We start from the raw sequence: 22903 nt of genomic DNA on the forward strand, positions 1-22903 counted from the left end.
GACCGAGATGAGGAGAAATTTCTTCACTCAGAGAGTGGTGAACTTGTGGAATTCTCTACCACAGAAAGTTGTTGAGGCCAATTCGTTAGATATATTCAAATGGGAGTTAGATGTGGCCCTTACGACTAAAGGGATCAAGGGGTATGGCGAGAAAGCAGGAATGGGGTACTGAAGTTGCATGATCAGCCATGATCATATTGAATGGCGGTGCAGGCTCGAAGGGCCGAATGGCCTGCTCCTGCACCTATTTTCTATGTTTCTATGTTAACAATACTGGCAGCCCAAAGAGGTCCCCTTCAGCCTCCACACCCAGCCCCGCTCCCTGAGGAAGAGGCACAGAAACAGAAGTGAGCCATTTAGCCCCACCAGCCTTTTCCGCCATTCAATGAGATTAAGGCTCGAGTGGAGCAGAAACACCGGCATGGACTGGTTGGGCCGAATGGCCTGTTTCTGTGCCGTATATCCGGTGCAATCTTTGCTAAGGTGTGGTGCCCAGAATTGCTCACGGTGCTCTATGTGTGGTCTAACCAGCTGCAGCGTAACTTCTCCCCAGGCATCCAGAGGATGGACGGAGCCACCATCGTCAGGCCGGGTGTGTTTTGGACAGTAGCTGGAAGGCCTTTCAGCTGACCGGCGCTACAGCTAACCACAGAGCTTGCGGGCCGGGAACCGAGGCTGGACTTTCACCGCATGGGGCACGGTGCAAGGGTGAGTTCTCCATGGTGTACGGGGCGGAGGGAGGGAGGGGCGGAAGGAGGGAGGGAGGGAGCAACACCACTCCAAAAGGGAGAGAAGATTTGAAACCAAACCTTATTCCTGAAGGAAAGGAATCAGTGGTGTGTAGAGTTGGATTGATGCATGGGAATCTTGAAAGTATCTTTCTGACACTGTTGCATCTCAAGAAAGAAAGACGGAAAGCATTTTGGGATCGCTGGAGCCTCACAGTTAGTATCACAGCTGAGGATCGAAGGTCTGACTTCTCATGTGAAGCCATCAGCCGTGGCTCAATGGGCAGCAACCTCACCTCTGAGTCAGAAGGTTGTGGGTTCGAGTCCCACTCCAGAGACTGGAACACATAATCCAGGCCGACACGCCCAGTGCAGTGCTGAGGGAGCGCCGGACTGTCGGAGGGGCAGTACTGAAGGAGTGCTGCAGTGTCGGAGGGGCAGTACTGAGGGAGTGCCGCACTGTCGGAGGGGCAGTACTGAGGGAGCCCCGCACTGTCGGAGGGCCAGTACTGAGGGAGCCCCGCACTGTCGGAGGGGCAGTGCTGAGGGAGCGCCGCACTATCAGGGGCAGTACTGAGGGAATGCTGCATTGTCAGAGTTGCCATCTTTCAGATGAGATGCTAAATCAAGGCCCCGTCTGTTCTCTCGGGTGGACATAAAAGATCCCAGGGCACAATTTCGACGAAGAGCAGGGGAGTTATCCCCGGTGTCCTAGGGCCAATATTTATCCCTCAATCACTAAAACAAATGATCTGGTCATCACATGGCTAATTGTGGGATCTTTGCAGTGTGAAAATTGGCGGCTGTGTTTCTACATTACAACAATAACTTCAAAGGTACTTCATTGGCTGTGAAGCGCTTTGGGACGTCCTGAGGTTGTGAAAGGCGCCATAGAAATGCATGTCTTTTCTTGTATTTAGTTTGCGCTTCCACAGAAGATGGCCGAGCTAGGAGAGGTAAACCAAAAAAGCTCAGTCTGAGAGATGAGATGGAGGGGGGAGAGGCGGAGGGGCTCCTCAGGGTGAGCGAGGGCTGGAGGGGGAAGGTGGGGAGAGGTTGCAGGGGGTTTGCTGGCGGAACCCTTGGAGTGAGCAAATATCGGTTTATTCTGACGACAGTTAAAGGAAAGGAATCAGTAGTGTGTAGAGTTGGATTGATGCACGGGCATCTTGAATGTATCTGGTACGAGTCCCATCCCAAACTCCCCCACCTCCCCCCCCGCCCCACCCCGCCCCCACCCAACTCCACCAGTTAAAACAGGAAGAAATTAAGCATTACGAGTTAGCAGAGGGTCATTTCCTCTGGATCCTTAAGCCATACCTGTGGAATTTCTGGTCAGCCCCGTGACCTGACCCTGTGAGTCAGTCATTACATGGCTGCAAAAAAATCCAGAGCCGTTTGGCCCCTTGCGGGACTGCAGAGGGGCACACGGCCCCGTCTCCAGGACTGACCAGGTGAATGAGAACCTTCAAGTGCTAAAGAACGGATGATCCCAGGGCAGGGCAGGTCGTGTAACGTGATATTGGATCAAAGGGAGGCTTGTGTGTGTCACTTACTCTTGGTCCTTGATTAAAAAGATGAACTCCTCTTGGTGATAGTTGCAGCTGAGCGGCTGCAGTGACGTCATCAACAGGAGCAACAACGCCGTGAGATTCAACATCAACACCTGCAACATCTGGAACATCTGCACCAATAATGCCAACAGCTGCAATATGCACCAATAGCAACAGGAACAATATTAACACCAACATCTGGACCATCAGCAACATGCACCAATAACACGGACAGCAACATCAGCATCAGCTAAGCAGCACGAACTTACAATTTATAAACGGCCTCCAACCTAACCCCGTGAGGCTCCACAGAGGAGCGACAGATGTTGAGGAGAGAAACACAGAAACATAGAAAATAGTTGCAGGAGTAGGCCATTCGGCCCTTCGAACCTGCACCACCATTCAATAAGATCATGGTTGATCATTCAACTTCAGTACCCCTTTCCTGCTTTCTCTCCATACCCCTTGATCCCGTTAGCCGTAAGGACCACATCTAACTCCCTTTTGAATATATCTAACGAACTGGCCTCAACAACTTTCTGCGGTAGAGAATTCCACAGGTTCACAATTCTCTGAGTGAAGAAGTTTCTCCTCATCTCGGTCCTAAATGGCTTACCCCTTATTCTTAAACTGTGACCCCTGGTTCTGGAACTCCCCAGCAATGGGAACATTCTTCCTGCCTCTAACCTGTCCAATCCCGTCAGAATTTTATATGTTTTTATGAGATCCCCTCTCATTTTTCTAAACTCCAGTGGATACAAACTCAGTTGATCCAGTCTCTCCTCATATGTCAGTCCTGCCATCCCTGGAATCAGTCTGGTGAACCTTCGCTGCACTCCCTCAATAGCAAGAACATCCTTCCTCAGATTAGGGGACCAAAACTGAACACAATATTCTAGGTGTGGCCTCACCAAGGCTCTGTACAACTGCAGTAAAACCTCCCTGCTCCTATATTCAAATCCTCTAGCTTTGAAGGCCAACATACCATTTGCCTTCTTCACTGCCTGCTGTACTTGCATGCCAACTTTCAATGACTGATGTACCATGACACCCAGGTCTCGTAACACCTCCCCTTTTCCTAATCTGTCACCATTCAGATAATATTCTGTCTTCCTGTTTTTGCCACCAAAGTGGATAACCTCACATTTATCCACATTATACTGCATCTGCCATGCATTTGCCCACTCACCTAACCTGTCCAAGTCACCCTGCAGCCTCTGAGCGTCCTCCTCAGAGTTCACACTGCTTAGTATCATCTGCAAACTTGGAGATATTACATTCAATTCCTTCATCTAAATCATTGATGTATATTGTAAATAGCTGGGGCCCCAGCACTGAACCCTGCGGCACCCCACTAGTCACTGCACCAAGCCAACAGCAGATTCGATTCACACGGTGAAATTGCTCATAACCCTGCCTTCAAACACTCCTCGATCGAGGCTTGATATCAGCGGTACAACGTTTGGAAAAACGTGCACCACTTAGGCCCCTCTGTGGCCCCATTGTCAATGCACTGCATGTTGCGATACGCAGCTGTGTAGACCAGGAAGGTCTCAGTTTTCATCCCCGGTCTGTGCCAGTCTCAGATGGCATGGCAGTGGGCTATGCCACATGGCCACATAGGCCAGAATGGGTAAAACCCAACCAGGACCGCTGCATGTGATGGTGGTCAGTAACCTCTGCTGAGACTCTGTGATAGTGCCCGAAGGCTAACAGTCACTAACGTCGCAGTCTCGAATGAAGAGTGGTCACTTGTGTGAGGTGCCAGAGGACCACGGCTTGTTATGCGTTCTGGGGATGTGGGTGGCAAGGCCGGCATTTATTGCCCATCCCTGGTTACAGCATCACTGTAGCAGCAGAATAATACATGGTATCAAATTCCTTTCCTTGTAAAACTCATTATCGTGAGCAATGACATGGACGATCTCAGGCATGGGACTTCAGCATAGACGGAAAATAATCTTTAAAAGAAGAGAGAAAGAACACCGGTCATTAACTGCTGACTTAGATGTACCGCTGCAATTGCTCTCTCACTGACCCCAGATGTTGATTAATCGCTCTAATAATTTAGAGCATAGGAACACAGAAACAGGAGGAGGCCATTCAGCCCCTCGAGCCTGTTCTGCCATTTAGCCGCCTTGGTTCCGTGACCCTTAATACCCTTACCGAACAAAAATCTATCAATCCCAGTTTTGACATTTTTAATTGACCTCCGGCCTCAACAGCTTCTTGGGGGAGAGAGTTCCAGATTCCCACTGCCCTTTGTGTGAAGAAGTGCTTCCTGACATCACCCCTGAACGGCCTGGCTCTAAGTTTAAGGGTCTGCCCCCTTGTTCTGGACTCCCCCCGCCAAAGGAAATGGTGTCTCTCTATCTACCCCATCGAATCCTGTCGTCATCTTAAACACCTCGATCAGATCACCTCATAATCTAAACTCAAAGGCAGAAGGGATGACACTGAACAACAAGAGGTTGCAGTTATATCGCGCCCTCAAAGCTTCCTGATAAAGTGCGACATCCCCACTGACACCTGGGAGTCCCTGGCCAAAGACCACCCTAAGTGGAGGAAATGCATCTGGGAGGGCGATGAGCACCTCGAGTATCGTCGCCGAGAGCATGCAGGCAGCGGAAGGAGCGGGCGGCAAACCAGACTCCCCACCCACCCTTCCTTTCAACCACTGTCTGTCCCACCTGTGACAAGAGACTGTGGCTCTCGTATTGAACTGTACAGCCACCTAAGCACTCATGCTAAGAGTGGAAGCAACTCTTCCTCGATGCCGAGGGACTGCCTGTGATGATGATGATAAAGTAGTAAAGGAACAGGCTAGAGTTGCAGCTGGGCATAAAACCATTCTTCAGACCCGAGACCCAGTGGGCAAAGCTGTGGAGATCGACGAGGAACGGTGGAGGCAACTTGACTTTGGAAATTATCCACTTCACAAATGGGAAGATACTCATTTTGCCACTTGAGTTGCCACGGAGATTTAATTCTTAAAACCAAGGGTTAACTGAAGACAACGTTTTTGCCGCTTGGTTGCTAACCTGATGGGTCCGATCTCACACCCTTTATAGAACCCGCCTGATCCTCAATCCCACTGATCTCAGCTCCATTGGGGTGTCGATGATCCAGACCACAGCTCGGTCCCCAACACCGTGCTAGACCCACAATGAGAACCATTGCGCTGCCGCATCCAATGCAAGCGCAGTTGCTCAGAGACGCCAACAGACATTGACACGTTAAACCGAGGCCCCGAGTGCCCTCTCAGGTGGACGTGAAAGATCCCACGGCCACTATTTTGAAGAAGAGCAGGGGAATCCTCACCGGTGTCCTGAGGTCATGAAAGGTTCCAATTTCAAGTTCCTTCTTTTGTGTAACAGCGCCCTGACTCTGTCAAACAATATCAGTGTGAGTTGGCAGTTTCCGCAGTGACTCAGTGGGCTGCACTCTTGCCTCCGAGTCAGAAGGTTGTGGGTTCAAGTCCCATTTGAGCACAAAATCACGGCGGCACCTTTCGGAGATGGACGTAAAAGATCCCATGGCAGTATTTCAAAGAAGAGCAGGGGCGTTCTCCCCAGTGTCCTGAGCCCAATATTTATCCCTCAATCAACATCACTAAATTAGATGATCGGGTCATTATCACATTGTTGTTTGTGGGAGCTTGCTGTGCGCAGATTGGCTGCCGTGTTTTCTACATTACAACAGTGACTACACTCCAAAAGTGCTTCATATGACCTTGAAACGTTTTGGGACGTCCTGAGGTTGTGAAAGGCGCTATAGAAATGTAAGTTCACTTTTTGTATTCAGAGACGGAGCATGTTACAGAACCACTTTCACTGTAGTTTTGAATGAATTATCTCACAGGCAAAGTCTGCTGGCTACTGTAGGACACTGAACAACAACAACTTTCATTTACATAGTGTCTTTAACATTGTAAAACCTCCCAAGGCATTTCACATCATCATCATAGGCAATCTCTCGGAATCGAGGAAGACTTGCTTTCACTCCTGAAGTGAGTTCTTTGGTGACTGAACAGTCCAATATGAGAGCTACAGACTCTGTCACAGGAGCGTTATAAAACAACATTTGAGACCTAAGGAGATAAAAGGGCAGGTAACCACAAGGTTGGTCAAAGAGGTAGGTTTTAAGGAGCGTCTTAAAGGAGGAGAGAGAGGTAGAGAGGTTTAAGGAAGAAATTCCATAGCTTAGGATCTTGGCAGCTGAAGGCACGGCCATCGATGGTGGAGCAATTAAAATCGGGGCTCAAGGGGCCAGAATTAGAGGAGCGCAGAGATCTCAGGGGGGTTGTGGGGGCGATTACAGAGATAGGTACAGGAGAGAGCCATGGAGGGATTTGAAAATAAGGATGAGAATTTTGAAATCGAGGCGTTGCTTAACCAACCGGGAGCCAATGTAGGTCGGCGAGCACAGGGGGTGATGAGTGAGCGGGACTGGGTGCGAGTGAGGACACAGATCTGTGAGCACAGAGGGTGATGGGTGAGTGGGATTTGGTGCGAGTTAGGACACAGGGCAACGCACACAGGGGGCGATGGGTGAGCGGGATTTGGTGTGAGTTAGGACACGGATCAGCGAGCACAGGGAGTGATGGGTGAGTGGGACTCGGTGCGAGTTAGGACATGGGTCAGCGAGCACAGGGGATGATGGGTGAGTGGGACTGGGTGTGAGTTAGGACACGGGCCAGCGAGCACAGGGAGTGATGGGTGAGCAGGACTCGGTGCACGTTAGGACATGAGTCAGCGAGCACAAGAGGTGATGGGTGAGCGGGACTCGGTGTGAGTTAGGACATGGGTCAGCGAGCACAAGAGGTGATGGGTGAGTGGGACTCGGTGCGAGTTAGGACACAGGTCAGCGAGCACAAGGGGTGATGGGTGAGTGGGACTCGGTGCGAGTTAGGACACGGGTCAGCGAGCACAGGGAGTGATGGGTGAGTGGGACTCGGTGCGAGTTAGGACACGGGTCAGCGAGCACAGGGAGTGATGGGTGAGTGGGACTCGGTGCGAGTTAGGACACGGATCAGCGAGCACAGGGAGTGATGGGTGAGTGGGACTCGGTGCGAGTTAGGACACGGGTCAGCGAGCACAGGGAGTGAAGGGTGAGTGGGACTCGGTGCGAGTTAGGACACAAGTCAGCGAGCACAGGGAGTGATGGGTGAGCGGGACTCGGTGCGAGTTAGGACACGAGTCAGCGAGCACAGGGAGTGATGGGTGAGCGGGACTCGGTGCGAGTTAGGACACGGGTCAGCGAGCACAGGGAGTGATGGATGAGTGGGACTCGGTGCGAGGTAGGACACGGGTCAGCGAGCACAGGGAGTGATGGGTGAATGGGACTCGGTGCGAGGTAGGACACGGGTCAGCGAGCACAGGGAGTGATGGGTGAGTGGGACTCGGTGCGAGGTAGGACACGAGTCAGCGAGCACAGGGGGTGATGGGTGAGTGGGACTCGGTGCGAGTTAGGACACGGGTCAGCTAGCACAGGGGGTGATGGGTGTGTGGGACTTGGTGCGAGTTAGAACATGGGGCAGTATTGGATGAGCTCAAGTTTACGTGAGGTAGAACTTTAGCAACATGTTGATACAGTAGGGATTCAATAAATCTGGCAACGTGTGGGCTAGCAACGGAAAATGACCGTGGAAGCTGCCGGATTGTTGTAAAAGCCCCAACTGGTTCACTAATGTCCCTCAGGGAGGGGGAGCTGCCACTGACACCTTTCCACTAACTGACCAAACTCTTGGCCAAACTGCGCTATATAAATGGGGGTTGTTACACCGACCAACGATGTCTCCAGAAGATACTGCAAATCCTCTGGGAGGACAGACGCACCAACATTAGTGTCCGCGACCAGGCCAACATCCCCAGCATCGAAGCACTGACCACACTTGATCAGCTCCGCTGGGCGGGCCACATTGTCCGCATGCCAGACACGAGACTCCCAAAGCAAGCGCTCTACTTGGGACTCCTTCACAGTAAGCGAGCCCCAGGTAGACAGAGGAAACATTTCAAGGACACTCTCAAAGCCTCCTTGATAAAATGCAGCATTCGCACTGACACCTGGGAGTCCCTGGTCAAAGACCACCCTAAGTGGAGGAAGAGCATCCAGGAGGGCACTGAGCTCCTCGGGTCTCGTCGCCGCGAGCGTGCAGAAATCAAGCGCAGGCTGCGGAAGGAGTGCGCGGCAAACCAGACTCCCCACCCATCCTTTCCCTCAACGACTATCTGTCCCACCTGTGACAGAGACTGTAATTCCCATATTGGACTGTTCAGTCACCTGAGAACTCACTTTTAGAGTGGAAGCAAGTCTTCCTCGACTCCGAGGGACTGCCTATGACGATGATGATGTTACACTGACCCCAGGGATAGAAGACCGAACCCGGAGAGATGGGGAAAAAAAGTCCGAAAGGAAGTTTCATGCACACGTATAAAGATTTGTACGACTGTGGATTGTGACCCCGATGGTCAGTACCTGACCCAACCTGAACCAGCACATCAAACCCTCCCCACACCCTGCCCTCCGCCTCTAAGGTAGAATAAAATGGTTGCTATTTCATCAGTTGGTTTGCTCCAGACTGGAAGGAAAAGTTCATGCAATTACTCTTAATTGTGTTATTAGCCGAGCCGTTGGTTTTTCACACTCTCGATCCCTTTGATGAAGTTCGATGTTATTTCACATTACTTCAGCTGATAAGAAGAAACGAGTGATGCTTGTTGCAAATGTTTTGTGTGCCTGGTCTTGAGAGCTGCTGCATTATAATGGTGAGCAAACACAGTCTAGCGGTGATTAGCGGATGGCTATTGTTGCTGTGGGTTGGAGGTTCCTTTGTGTATTTACAGTGTAGCTGTGTATTGATAGTGTGTGACCTGCAGACACTTCCCGTGGCTTTGAAAACTCATGTCTACCATTTGGAACTGGCACCAGCAGAGACCGTCAGAGATGCTGGCTTGTTCTCCAAACTCACACGCTTCACTGATGTCCCTCACTGATGACCAACCCACCCTACCCACTCTGGCCTACGTGTAACTAGTCCCACACTATCATCATCATAGGCGGTCCCTCGAACGAGGATGACTTAATTCCACGCCAAAAAAGGATGAGTTCACAGGTGTTCCAATGAAGGACCTAATATTCCAGGTCCTGAACTACATCCTGAAGGGTGGAAGATGCCTGTGCGTGGATTTTTTTAACGCAGGATGGCCGTTGCACACGGGCTTGACAGAGCTAGGTCTTGGTCCAGGATTAACCAGGATGACTGGAGACCAGCTCTGCTGCACAGACCCAAGTGCGCGCACATATCGCAGTGTGGGCTGGGCCCGTGCTGCCCCTGGGCCCCTGGCCCCGAACTCACACCTCCCCCTGGGCCCCGATCACATCCCTCCACAGTCTCTCGCCGCTCCTCAGCCCGGACCTCGCCGCTCCTGCTGTGTCTGCCCGCGCTCCAATCACCGACCTGGACCTTGATGACGTCACTCCTCGCTGCCGCCGCCCTCCTGCACCAGCTCGCGCTGCTCCCTGCAGTGGTACGCCTCCACGCTGCTCCCGAGGCCGCTCGCCGCTCACCTTTTATGGCCCCGACCTGCCGCTGGTGTTCTCACTGTGTGAGATCGAATCACACAGCACTGAAGGAGGCCATTCGGCCCATCGTGCCTGTGCTGGCTCTGTGACAGAGCGATCCAATTGGTCCCATTCCCCCCTTGCTCTTTCCCAATGTTCCTGTTAAGCGTCTGCAAGGTCCCACAGAGGCCGCTCACCTCACCTGCCTTTCCATTGCCGAAACTGCACATGTGCAGGAATTGGGGGATGCAGGCCATGTGTGAGGCAGTGCATCTTACAGGGGACATCGGCCACAGCCCTGAAAATGGCTCCGTCTCAACTATTTATCCAATCCCCCGTTTGAAAGTTACTATTGAATCTGCTCCCACCGCCCTTTCAGGCAGCGCGTCAGCACAACAACTCGCTGCGTAAAAAATTTCCTTTTTTTTGGCAATTATCTTAAATCTGTGTCCTCTGGTTACCAACCCACCCGCCACTGGAAACAGTTTGTCCCCATGACAGATTAGTAAAAGGGGAGGTGCAACGAGACCTGGGTGTCATGGTACATCAGTCATTGAAAGTTGGCATGCAGGTACAGCAGGCGGTGGAGAAAGCAAATGGCATGTTGGCCTTCATAGCGAGAGGATTTGAGTATAGGAGCAGGGAGGTCTTACCTCAGTTGTACAGGGCCTTGGTGAGGCCACGCCTTGAGTATTGTGTGCAGCTTTGGTCTCCTAATCTGAGGAAGGACATTCTTGCTATTGAGGGAGTGCAGCGAAGATTCACCAGACTGATTTCTGGGATGGCAGGACTGACATATGAAGAAAGACTGGATCGACTAGGCTTATATTCACTGGAATTTAGAAGAATGAGAGGGGAATCTCATAGAAGTATATAAAATTCTGACGGGATTGGACAGGTTAGATGCAGGAAGAATGTTCCCGATGTTGGGGAAGTCCAGAACCAGGGGTCACAGTCTAAGGATGAGGGGTAAGCCATTTAGGACCGAGATGAGGAGAAACTTTTTCACCCAGAGAGTGGTGAACCTGTGGAATTCTCTACCACAGAAAGTTGTTGAGGCCAGTTCGTTAGATATATTCAAAAGGGAGTTAGATTGGCCCTTATGGCTAAAGGGATCAAGGGGTATGGAGAGAAAGCAGGAATGGGGTACTGAAGTTGCATGATCAGCCATGATCATATTGAATGGTGATGCAAGCTCGAAGGGCCGAATGGCCTACTCCTGCACCTATTTTCTATGTTTCTATGCTTCTATCTACTCTTCAAAACCCTTCACACGTTGTAAAGCAATCGCTATCAAGTTGAAGAATAAAGCTCACCACTCCCTTCTCAGGGTAACTCGGGCTGGGCAATAAATGCCAGCCTTGCCAGCGTCACCCACATCCCGAGAACAAGTTTTGAAAAATGAACCCCTTCATATCGCCTTGGCTCAGACAGCGATCCCTGGCCACCATCACATTTCTTCCCACCTCAACTCAGGGAATAAATGGAACTTTCCAGAACTGACAGTAGGAATGATTTTTTTTTTGAAGCTCCAAAGTGCACTCAACCTGCAAGGGCCTGAAGCCTCCTGTATTTCAGGGTCCAGGTTATATAACTGTCCCAGGCACTCCTGCAGGGCAGGCCGCCCCCCCCCCGCCCCCCCGGGGCAGGGCCCAGTGAGGGAGGACAGACCATTGGCTCCCTGTCCACCAATCAGCTCCCTTCGAAGCGCTTCTCCTTGCTTTCAGACCCACTCCATGGCCTCACCCTGCCCCACCCCTGTGGAGCTAGTCAGCCATTTTAAGTAAAAGGTTAAGGCATTGATAGCGGGCAGAGGAATATCACACACGTGTGTTCACTGTTTGGCGGTTATTGCCGAGGAAAGAACTTGTGTTTTAGGACCCCTTTCACGACCACAGGATGTCTCAAAGCGCCTTACAGCCAATGACGTATTGTTTGGAGTGCAGTCACTGTTGTAATGTAGGAAACGCGGCAGCCAATTTGCGCACAGCAAGCTCCCACAAACAGCAATGTGATAATGACCTATTTTTCAGTGATGTTGGGTCGAGGGATAAATATTGGTCCCAGGACACCGGGCAGAACTCCCCTTGCTCTTGTTCCAATAGTGCCGTGGGATTCTTTTACGTCCATCTCCGAAAGGTGGCACCGTGATTTTGTGCTCGAGCCCCTGGAAGAATTCTCTTGCTCTTGTTCCAATAGTGCCGTGGGATCTTTTACATCAACCTGAGGGGGCTTGGGGTTGGAGGGCAGCTCGGTATCAGGGACAGCGAGGTTTTTGCACTGAAGGGGTCAGTGCGTAGGGACAGACAGGAGGGAGAGTGGAAATGGGGGGGTAGTTTAATCCATCGAGAGCTGAATATTGCTTCAGCTTCATTCAATGCGCCATCAGCCACACGATTCAGAAATAGCAGTGCTGACATTTGAAGGCGAACTCTACTTAACACTGTTAATGAATTTCAGTGTTGTGATAACTTGGCTGAAATGGATAAAAGGAGGACTCGATTGCCTGGCATTTGGCAAGTGTTTACTGAGGGCTGTTGTCAGTGGATTGGTATCAGGACAAGTCATTAACCCACCACAGGAGCCAGTAGCCAAGAGGCTTTTAATTCAACAAGTGACAGAGACAGAGAGAGAGAGAGACTGTATCTCTCTGGTGTCCTCCCCCCCCCCCCCCCCCCCATCCCTCCCTCGCACTCTACCCCCTCCAGTCTCTCCTAGCTGGCTTCAGACCATTCCTGGCCAGCCTGAGGGACACTAGCAGCTCCGCATAAATGGGCTCACTGCGAAAAGAGGCGCACTCTGGACAGTTTAGAAAAATAACTTTCTATTGAAAGACGCGGGTCTCTCTCTTGACATTTGTCACCGTGGGCAGGATGAGAATACAGCTCGAATATATCCGGGAGCCCACAAGTCGCGGCGAGACAGTGTGTAGAGCCAGGGCTGAACCCTCCTGAAATGCACAGTTGATGCTGGGAGATTCGAGCTGAAGACCAGGACTAAGTGCAACGGATTTTAAAAAAAATATATATATATCTATATATAGATATTTGGAATTTGCACCTTTTTGCTTTGTTGCAAAAGGAGAGACAGAGCATTTCATTCCCATAGCTTGAGCCCCTTTGCTGGACATTTGCTGAGTGGGTTTGTAGATTTTAAAGGCGCAGGTTGCTTCGGCCCCCACACGCCCCCCCCCCTCCCTGGGCCTCTGTCGAATTACTGCCGGCGGACAGCAAACAACAGGAAAAAGGCATTCTGCCAGATCTCGGGCTCAAGGAGTCAGTGAGGACAGCCAATACAGCAGAGCATCAGCGATGCATCCGTCAGGGTCTCGGTACATTTATCTGTGAGTGCTGTTCTCTCAATTCAAGACGCATTTGCAATTAGCAGTAGCTTGGGGCAGCGTTTTATAACTTGCAGCAAAGTGAAAATATGCTCAGGTTATTAATATTTCTACCTGTTTTGCCTTTATTTCTGTGACAGATGCCTACAGTTCTTCTTGTTGTGTTTCCAGGCTCAGGTAAGACTTTATTATCATTTAGAATAATCTGAGAATTGGGGTTTGGTGAGAGGAAAGCAGTCGTATTTAAAGTGACAGTGGACTTTCTGATGTAGCACATTAACTGCTGTCTCCTTCCAATCCCTTGAACTTTTAAGCCCATTTCAAACTTTTACAAAGTAAGTTTAACGTTCCTCCCATGAGGGAGCTTCGAACAGCAGATTCATTGCATTTCTTTTGCTGGGGGAGATTGGAGCTTGGGGTTTACACCGTGGGGTTCAGCTCCCTGGGGAGTGTCGCGGAGATGGAATCGCCCTGAATGTGAGGTGACTGTTGTTATGTAGGCGGCGTAGCTGGAAACCCGCCGAGAGCCAGTTTGCTCCGAGGCGGGAGAGAAAGAAAGATAAAATAAAATGAACGGAAAGAAAGAACGAGGGAGAGATGGGGCGCAAAGGAAAGCTGAAACGCTCGGGGAAACCCTGGGCATGCGGGAAGAGCCTGAACTCCCGACATTGGCTTCCGGCGTGGAAAAGTAACGCGGCGGGAGCGGGAAAGATTTACTTTCGGCTTGTTATTTGTGTGACAACCAGTGCGGTTATGAATGCGAAGGGGGAGTTTGGGGTGGGGGGGGGGGGGACTGCTGACCTGTGCAGGGATCGGATCAATATTACCCGAGACTCCCAGTTAATCTCCGGTCCTGTCAGCAGATTCAGAGGAACGGGGTCAGTGGCTCTATTTAAAGGACATTGTTTTAAGAGCGTTATTCGCAAGTGGACAGGACCAGGATGATTTAGTGCGAAGCTCTGCACATATTACACGTGGTTATAATTCTATAGGCTGCAGTTACGCAAAGAATATACATCGTGAATTAAGAATAAATCGTGGTTTTAAAAAAATCATGTGGCTGCATAAAAGGAGAGTTGGTCAGTAGTTTCATTAAAAGTGTCTTTCTTTAAAATCCTTTTTAGATGGAATCTTAATCTAATTAATCTAATCCAATCGGGTTTAACGTGAGCATAATATGGGTAGGGGAGAGCAGGAGAGCGTCTGCCCATTAAATCCACAGGATCCAGGCTTTTTGTATCAGCTGTGATAACATCAAACTCAATTTAACAGCAGGCGTGTTAGACATAACACATTGAAGAACTATTCTCATCATTTATTACACAAAGCATTTGTTCTAATTGGACTTAATCAATGAAACAAAAAGCTTGCATTTATATAGCGCATTTCACATCCTCAGGATGCCCCAAAGCGCTTTACAGCCCATTTGTTACTTTATTAAAGTGTAGTCACTGTTGTAATATGGGAAACGCGGCAGCCAATTTGTGCACAGCAAACGGCCACAAACAGCAATGTGATAATGACCAAATAATCTGTTTTAGTGATGTTGATTGTAGGATGAATATTGGCCCCAGGACACCGGGGATATCTCCCCTGCTCTTCTTCGAAATAGTGCCCTGGGATCTTTTATGTCCACCTGAGAGGGCAGACGGGGCCTCGGTTTAAAGTTTCATCCGAAAGACGGCACCTCCGACAATGCAGCGCTCCCTCAGTACTGCCCCTCCGACAGTGCGACGCTCCCTCAGTACTGCCCCTCCAACAGTGCGGCACTCCCTCAGCACTGCCCTTCCGACAGTGCGGCACTCCCTCAGTGGGAGGTCAGCCTGGATTTTTGTGCTGACGTCCCTGAAGTGGGGCTCGGAGCCACAACGTTCTGACAGAGGTGAGAGTGCTGCCCACTGAGCCACGGCTGACACCTAATAAGCTGCAGGATGCATTTGGGATGGTTTGCTGGAGATAATGTGGTCCCCTGCAACTCATCGCCTATTACCCCCAATCATGCTGGCCTCATATTCTACCCCTTCCCACTACCCCTTCCCACTACCCCTTCTCCTTCCTCCCACTCCAGTCACTACCCCTACCTTTCCCCCTTGAACTATCCACTCAACCCCTCTATTCTCTGCTTTTTCCGCTGTCACTCACCCACCATCCACAACATCCCACTCCCCCAAAGCAGCCCCCTGAACCCCAACCAGTTTCCCCCCCTGCCCCCTCCGACCTCCCTTTTCTAGCTTTGCTCTCAGAGGCTTTGTGTTCTTTCAAAATCCAACTTACTAAAGCAATCAAATTAGAACGAGGTAAAAACAAACATGCTCGTGACACTCTTTGATACCAGCCTCTCTCTGTCTCTCTCTGGTTGTCTCCATCTCTCGCTCTGTCTCTCTCTCTCTCTCTCTCTCCCTGTCTTTCTCTCTGATACCAGTCCCTCTCTGTCTCTTTCTGTCTCTCTCTCTCTGTCTCTCTCTCTGTCTCTGTCTCTGTCTCTCTTTGTCTCTCTGTCTCTTTCTGTCTCTCTCTCTGTCTCTTTCTCGGTCTCTCTCTCTCTCTCTCGCTCTCTCTGTCTCTCTCTCTCTCTGCCTCTCTCTTTCTCTCTCTCTCTCTGCCTCTCTCTTTCTCTGTCTCTCTCTCTGTCCCTCTCTCTCTCTGCCTCTCTTTCTCTCTCTCGCTCTCTCTGTCTCTCTCTCTCTCTGCCTCTCTCTTTCTCTTTCTCGCTCTCTCTGTCTCTCTCTCTGCCTCTCTCTTTCTCTCGCTTGCTCTCTCTGTCTCTCTCTCTGATACCAGTCTTTCTCTCTCTCTCTCTCACTCACAAACCTCTCTCTATCTTTTACTCCCTTAGTTTAATTACTTTCTTAACAAAAGCTATGGCGAGTGTAATAATATACTGTCACTTTTTCTCTCTCACACAGTCTCTTTAAAACAAAACATGCAATGTAAATTCACCTCAGTAAAGCATTTGAAATTTACCTCTTTGTCATGGAAACTTTTCTCAGTCCCGCGCCCCCCCCTCCCCCACACAGAATAATTCAACGGGTAAACTTAAGCATGATGTCGTGAAATATGTCATTTTTAAAAATTATTTTAGAAAATAGAAATTTCAGGTTCTGAGAAATAAACGGTGGATAAAAAATTTTCAGAAATCATTTTGAATATTAGATAGCAGATATGTATGTGTATATATGGTATTTATACCCCCGCCTTCCACCCTTCATAAACCTTAGTTCATCGAACACTCTGCTGCTCCGTGTCCTAACTCGCACCGAGTTCCGCTCACCCCTCACCCCCTGTGCTCACTGCCCCGTGTCCTAACTCGCACCCAGTCCCGCTCACCCATCACTCCCTGTGCTTACTGCCCCGTGTCCTAACTCGCACCCAGTCCCGCTCACCTATCACCCCCTGTGCTCACTGCCCCGTGTCCTAACTCGCACCGAGTCCCGCTCACCCATCACTCCCTGTGCTTACTGCCCCGTGTCCTAACTCGCACCCAGTCCCGCTCACCCATCACTCCTTGTGCGCGCTGCCCCGTGTCCTAACTCACACCCAGTCCTGCTCACCCATCACCCCCTGTGCTCGCTGCCCAGTGTCCTAACTCACACCCAGTCCCGCTCACCCATCACCCCCTGTGCTCACTGCCCCGTGTCCTAACTCGCACCCAGTCCCGCTCACCCATCACCCCCTGTGCTCGCTGACCTACATTGGCTCCCGGTCCTGCAACGCCTCGATTTAAAAATTCTCATCCTTGTCGCAAATTTCCTCTGTGGCCTCGCCCCTCCCTATCCCTGTAACCTCCTCCAGCCCCACAACCCTCCGAGATCTCTGCGCTCCTCTAACTCTGTCTGCCCTCTTGCGCATCCCCAATTGCCATCGCTCAGCCATCAGTGGCCGTGCCTTCAGCTGCCTGGGCTCCAAGCTCTGGAACTCCCTCCCTAAACCTCTCCGCCTTTCTCTCCTCCTTTAAGATGGTCCTGAAAACGGACTTCTTTGACCAAGCTTTTGGTCACTTGCCTAATATCTCCTTATGTGGCTCGGTGTCAAATTTTGTGCGATAACGCTCCTGTGATGCACCTTGGAACGTTTTACTACATTAAAGGTGTTATATGAATGCAAGTTGTTGTTAGTGTTGAGATAAAAGGAGACATAATGATCGCCTAAAGTGAAAAAAGAAAATGCCGGAAATGCACAGCAAGTCAGTTGGCAAGAGATAAGACTGGTTAATATTTCCGATGAGCTCCAGCAGAACGTTTACTTCTCCTCTGGTGTAGAGCAGCGATGTTAGCTGCTCCTGGAGATGGTGGGGGGGAGCTTCTGGGAAGATGGCCCGTGATGAATGATTGTCACTGCGGAAACCCATCAGAAAACTCTTTGAGTACCTGGACTGGGCAGGAAACTGTTGCTAGTGGGCGATGTTTGTTCTGGCCACCCCGTGTGTGTGCATTGTAAATGCATTCAGTCGGAACCTATTTACGATTTCACAACCCGTAGCGACCGAGGCAATTCGAGCCCCTATTGTTTGGAAACTGTGGAGAGGTTTCAGTGCACAGGATGTTTGATCTTCAGGACCCTGACACCTGTGGGCCTGGCCCAGGTAAGGGTGGCCAGCTCACGGTCTTGGGAGGGGGTTAGAGAAGCTGTTTGGGTTTTTATGACAATCCGACAGCTTTTGTGCTCACTTTTGTCGGGCGCCAGGGTTCATTGAATTCAATTTGGGGGGGTTTGAACTCGCGACCTTTGGGTTGCGAGCCCACTAAACGCCCAAAGGCACTGACCCTGGCTAGCCCTGGGCTAACCTGGGCCTGGTGGGTATTCTGTGTGTGTGTGTGAGCTAGATAGAGCGCGTTTCACTGGACTATTCGGAAGGCATCACCGGCAGTGCAACCCTGCCGCGAGGCGCGGTGCCCATGGGCGCTTTGCAGCAGTGATCGGCCACAGGAACCCCGACCGGCAGTTCCTCCGTCGCCCAAGCGCTCCGAGGCTGAGGCAGACAACTAGTGTGAGCGTAAGGCGGAGCGGGAATCGAATCTGCAACCTCTGCTCCTTCCCCAGCCGTGCCTTTACCAGCTGAGACAGCTTTATACCTGGTGTTACTGCAATCTCGCCACGTTTCCCACATTACAACACTGACTACATTTCAAAAGAAAGCAGTACTTCATTGGCTGCAAAGTACTTTGGGACGTCCTGAGGTAGTGAAAGGCGCTATAGAAATGCACGTTCTTTCTTTCCTAGTGGCGGGGATTTAAGAAAAGAACGAAAGACTTGCATTTTTTACAGCAACTTTCACGACATCTCAAAGTGTTTTACAGCCAATGGAGTGTAGTCACTGCTGTAATGTGTGAAACATGGCGGCCAATTTGCGCACAGCAAGCTCCCACAAACAGCAATGTGATAATCTGTTTCAGTGATGTTGATTGAGGGATAAATATTGGCCGGGACACCAGGGAGAACTCCCCTGCTCTTCTTCGAAACAGTGCCATGGGATCTTTTACATTCACCTGAGAGAGCAGACGGGGCCTCGGTTTAACGTCCCTTTTGAAAGACAGCAACTCCGACAATACAGCGCTCCCTCAGTACTGCTCCTCTGACACTGCAGCACACCCTCAGCACTGCCCCTCCAACAGTGCAGCGCTCCCTCAGTACTGTTCCTCCAACAGTGCAGCGCTCCCTCAGTACTGCCCCTCCGACAGTGCAGCGCTCCCTCAGCACTGCCCCTCCAACAGTGCAGCGCTCCCTCAGTACTGCTCCTCCAACAGTGCAGCGCTCCCTCAGTACTGCCTCTCCAACAGTGCGGCGCTCCCTCAGTACTGCTCCTCCAACAGTGCAGCGCTCCCTCAGTACTGCTCCTCCAACAGTGCGGCACTCCCTCACTACTGCCCCTCCGACAGTGCAGCACTCCCTCACTACTACTCCTCCAACAGTGCGGCACTCCCTCACAACTGCCCCTCCGACAGTGCAGCGCTCCCTCAGTACTGCTCCTCCAACAGTGCGGCACTCCCTCACTACTGCCCCTCCGACAGTGCAGCGCTCCCTCAGTACTGCTCCTCCAACAGTGCGGCACTCCCTCACTATGCCCCTCCGACAGTGCAGCGCTCCCTCAGTACTGCTCCTCCAACAGTGCGGCACTCCCTCACTACTGCCCCTCCGACAGTGCAGCACTCCCTCACTACTACTCCTCCAACAGTGCGGCACTCCCTCACAACTGCCCCTCCGACAGTGCAGCGCTCCCTCAGTACTGCTCCTCCAACAGTGCGGCACTCCCTCACTACTGCCCCTCCGACAGTGCAGCGCTCCCTCAGTACTGCTCCTCCAACAGTGCGGCACTCCCTCACTACTGCCCCTCCGACAGTGCAGCGCTCCCTCAGTACTGCTCCTCCAACAGTGCGGCACTCCCTCACTACTGCACTGGAGTGTCAGCCTGGATTCTTGTGCTCAAGCCTCTGGCATGGAACGCGAACCCACAACGTTCTCAATCTGAGGCGAGGGAGCTACTGACTGAGTCGTGGCTGTCACACAATATAATGCAAGAATATAATGTGTATTTGTTCAGATGGTGAGTGCTGGTACATCATTCGGGGAAGTGTTTGAGTAGGTGTTGCTAAGCCCAACGATCTATCAGGGTCCAGTGGAATGGTTTAGCCATGTCCCAGTAACGGCAGCTCATCCAGTGACATTGCAATCTCCGCACACTGTCGGGTGAGGAACCTCCCTGTGGTCTCCCCTCCCTCCACCGACAAAAGTCGCTGTGTTAATGGTACTATCGGGCACACGACAGTAAGGGACAGATTTAACAATAGTGAAAGTTATCCATAATCCAGTGCAATTCCATTATTTTAGTTTAAATGAGCAGAAACGGCTCTCCCTGTCCTGCCATTTATCTTTGTCTGTCTATAGCTGTCGATTTACTCATTCATATATCGCTGTAATCATTTATCTCTATCTGTCTCTCCATCAAACCATCAATGTCTATCAATTTATCTAGGTCTCCATTTATCTATCTATTGGTCCATCTATATCTATTCAGATATCTTATTTCGGCTATCTATCCACCTTTGATTCGTCTACATGTGTCAATCTGATCTTTCTATTAATCTATCTGGATCTACCTTTATCTCAGTCCACTATCCAACCTCTCTATCCATTCATCTGTTTCTGTCTGCCTAATAATCTACCTATCTTTAAATAAATATCTAAACCTATGTCTATCCCTCTATATATATATATATATATCCTTCCTTAATTAAACTCTGTCTGTCTGTATTTATTTATCTGTCTATATATCTGTATTAATATCTTCTACCATCCTATGTTCCTATATATATAGCTCCATCTCTATCTAGTTATTTATCTCCCTGTATCTATTTCTATATTTATCTATTTATCTCTGTCTATATCTATCCATATTTTTCTATTTATATCTATTCCTAGCTATCTAAATATCTTTATCTATCTATCTATCTATCTATCTATCTATCTATCTATCTATCTATCTATCTATCTATCTATCTATCTATCTATCTATCTATCTATCTGTCTATCTCTATCTGTCTAGCCCTATCTGCCTTACCTATCTATCTATCTATCTATCTATCTATCTATCTATCTATCTATCTATCTATCTATCTATCTATCTATATCTATCTATATATCTATATATCTATCTATCTATCTGTCTATCTCTATCTGCCTTATCTATCTATCTATCTACATATCTATCTATATATCTATCTATCCCTATCTGTCTGTCTATCTATCTATCCCTATCTATCTATCTATCTATCTATCTATCTATCTATCTATCTATCTATCTATCTATCTATCTATCTATCTATCTATCTATCTATCTATCTATCTATCTATCTATCTCTCAGTTTCAGAATAAGGGGTCGGCCATTTAGGACTGAGATGAGGAGAAATTTCTTCACTCAGAGGGTGGTTAATCTTTGGAATTCTCTGCCCCAGAGGGCTGTGGAGGCTCAGTCGTTGAGTATATTTAAGTGAGATACTGGGGGGAACAAGGGATATGGGGACAGTGCAGGATAGTGGAGTTGAGATAGAAGATCAGCCATGATCATATTGAATGGTGGAGTAGGCTCGAGGGGCCGAATGACCGACTCCTGCTCCTATTTCTTATATTCTTATGTTCTCTCTCTATCTATCTCTCTATCTTTCTCTGTCACTCTCTATCTATATATCTATCTATCACTCTCTATCTCTCTCTACCTCTCTTTGCCTCTCTCTATCTCTCTCTCTCTCTCTCTCTCTCTCTCTATCTCTTTCTCTCTCTATCGCTATCTCTCTCTGTCTCTCTCTCTATCCCTCTCTCTTTCTATCTCTGTCTCTGTCTATCTCTATCTATCTCTGTCTCTCTATCTCTCTCTCTCTCCCTCTCTCCCTCTATCACTTTCTATCTCCCTCTCTCTCTCCCTTTCACTCTCTCTATCACTCTTTGTCTGTCTCTCGCTCTCCCTCTCTCTCTCTTTCACTCTCTCTCTCTCTCTCTCACTCTCTGTCTGTCTCTTTCTATCTCTCTCTCTCCCTCTCTCTCTCTATCACTTTCTATCTCCCACTCTCTCTCTTTCACTCTCTCTATCTCCCTCTCTCTCTATCACTCTCTATCTCTCTATCTCTCTTTGTCTCTCTCTCTATCTCTCTCTCTCTCTCTCTTTCTCGCTCTCTCTCTATCTCTCTTTGTCTCTCTCTCTAACTCTCTCTCTCTATCTCTCTCTATCTCTCTCTCTCTCTCTCCGTCTCTCTCTGTCTCTCTCTATCTCTCTCCCTCTCTATCTCTCTCTCTCTATCTCTCTCCCTCTCTATCTCTCTCTCTCTCTCTCTCTCTCTCTATCTCTCTCTCTCTCTTTCTATCTCTCTCTCTATCTCCCTCTCTCCCTCTCCCACTCTCTCTATCAGTCAGTGAGACCAGCCTCTGAAGCAATACCCGTTCCACTCACAGGTTTACTAAGGGGTGGTTCTGCGTCAGCTGTTGTCTGTCAGCATATATTTTTGCATATATCAACAGATTTTTTAAAGATAATATTCCGCCCAAAATGGGTTCCTGAAACGTACTTGTTTGACAGTATCCGGGAGGGCCCAGGGCTGCTACCTGCCGGTCCCCCCTCCCCCCTCCCCAGCAACCATCGCCACTCGCTTTTCTGCAAGTCACTCTTGCAAAGCCACTGTGAGCCTTTCCATATTTGCAATACCGGCTGCTGTCCCTTGGCATGAGCTGCAGCTTTTAATGAAAGGTGTAAAAATAGTGACATTCTTAAAAAGCGAGGCTGGGGACGCCTCTCAGGGAGAGCCACAGTGATCCTGCTCTCCCTCTCGCCCTCTCGCTCGCTCTGCGTGGGTTATTTCAGGATCTGTCCACACAGACTGAGGTCACTACAGGGAGCTGCCTCGGTGCAAGATGCAGAAAGCGCCAAGAGGCGTTTGTGTTAGCAGGGCACACCGCATTGAAAGAAAGACGGAGCTTGCATCTCTATATAACGCCTTTCAGAACCTCGGGGTGTCCCGGAGCCAATGGCACTTTGCAGCCAATTCATTACTTTTGAAGTGTAGCCAATGTGGGAAACGCGGCAGCCGCTTGGAGCACAGCAAGCTCCCGCAAACAGCAATGTGATAATGACCCGATCGTGTTTCAGGTGTTGGCTGAGGGATATATGTTGGTGAGGACACGATATTACAGGAGATTGCACGAGAAAGATTTGCAGAGGAAATTTGTGAGGATG

At 49.8% G+C, this 22903-nt stretch overlaps 1 protein-coding gene across 2 annotated transcripts in view; it reads left to right on the forward strand.

The window, feature by feature from the left end:
• The first annotated feature begins 13082 nt into the window (after positions 1–13082).
• Positions 13083–22903, forward strand: part of fgf17 (fibroblast growth factor 17) — a 28704-nt gene continuing 18883 nt past the window's right edge. For both annotated transcript variants that reach the window (XM_070865469.1, XM_070865470.1), the window contains exons 1-2: positions 13083–13187; positions 13325–13361. In XM_070865469.1, the coding sequence (XP_070721570.1) occupies positions 13156–13187; positions 13325–13361 (69 nt within the window). In that variant the 5' untranslated portion in view covers positions 13083–13155. The remainder of the gene's footprint in view (positions 13188–13324; positions 13362–22903) is intronic.

The sequence above is a fragment of the Pristiophorus japonicus genome, chromosome 22 (assembly GCF_044704955.1).
Source record: "Pristiophorus japonicus isolate sPriJap1 chromosome 22, sPriJap1.hap1, whole genome shotgun sequence".
Lineage (NCBI taxonomy): Eukaryota > Metazoa > Chordata > Chondrichthyes > Pristiophoridae > Pristiophorus > Pristiophorus japonicus.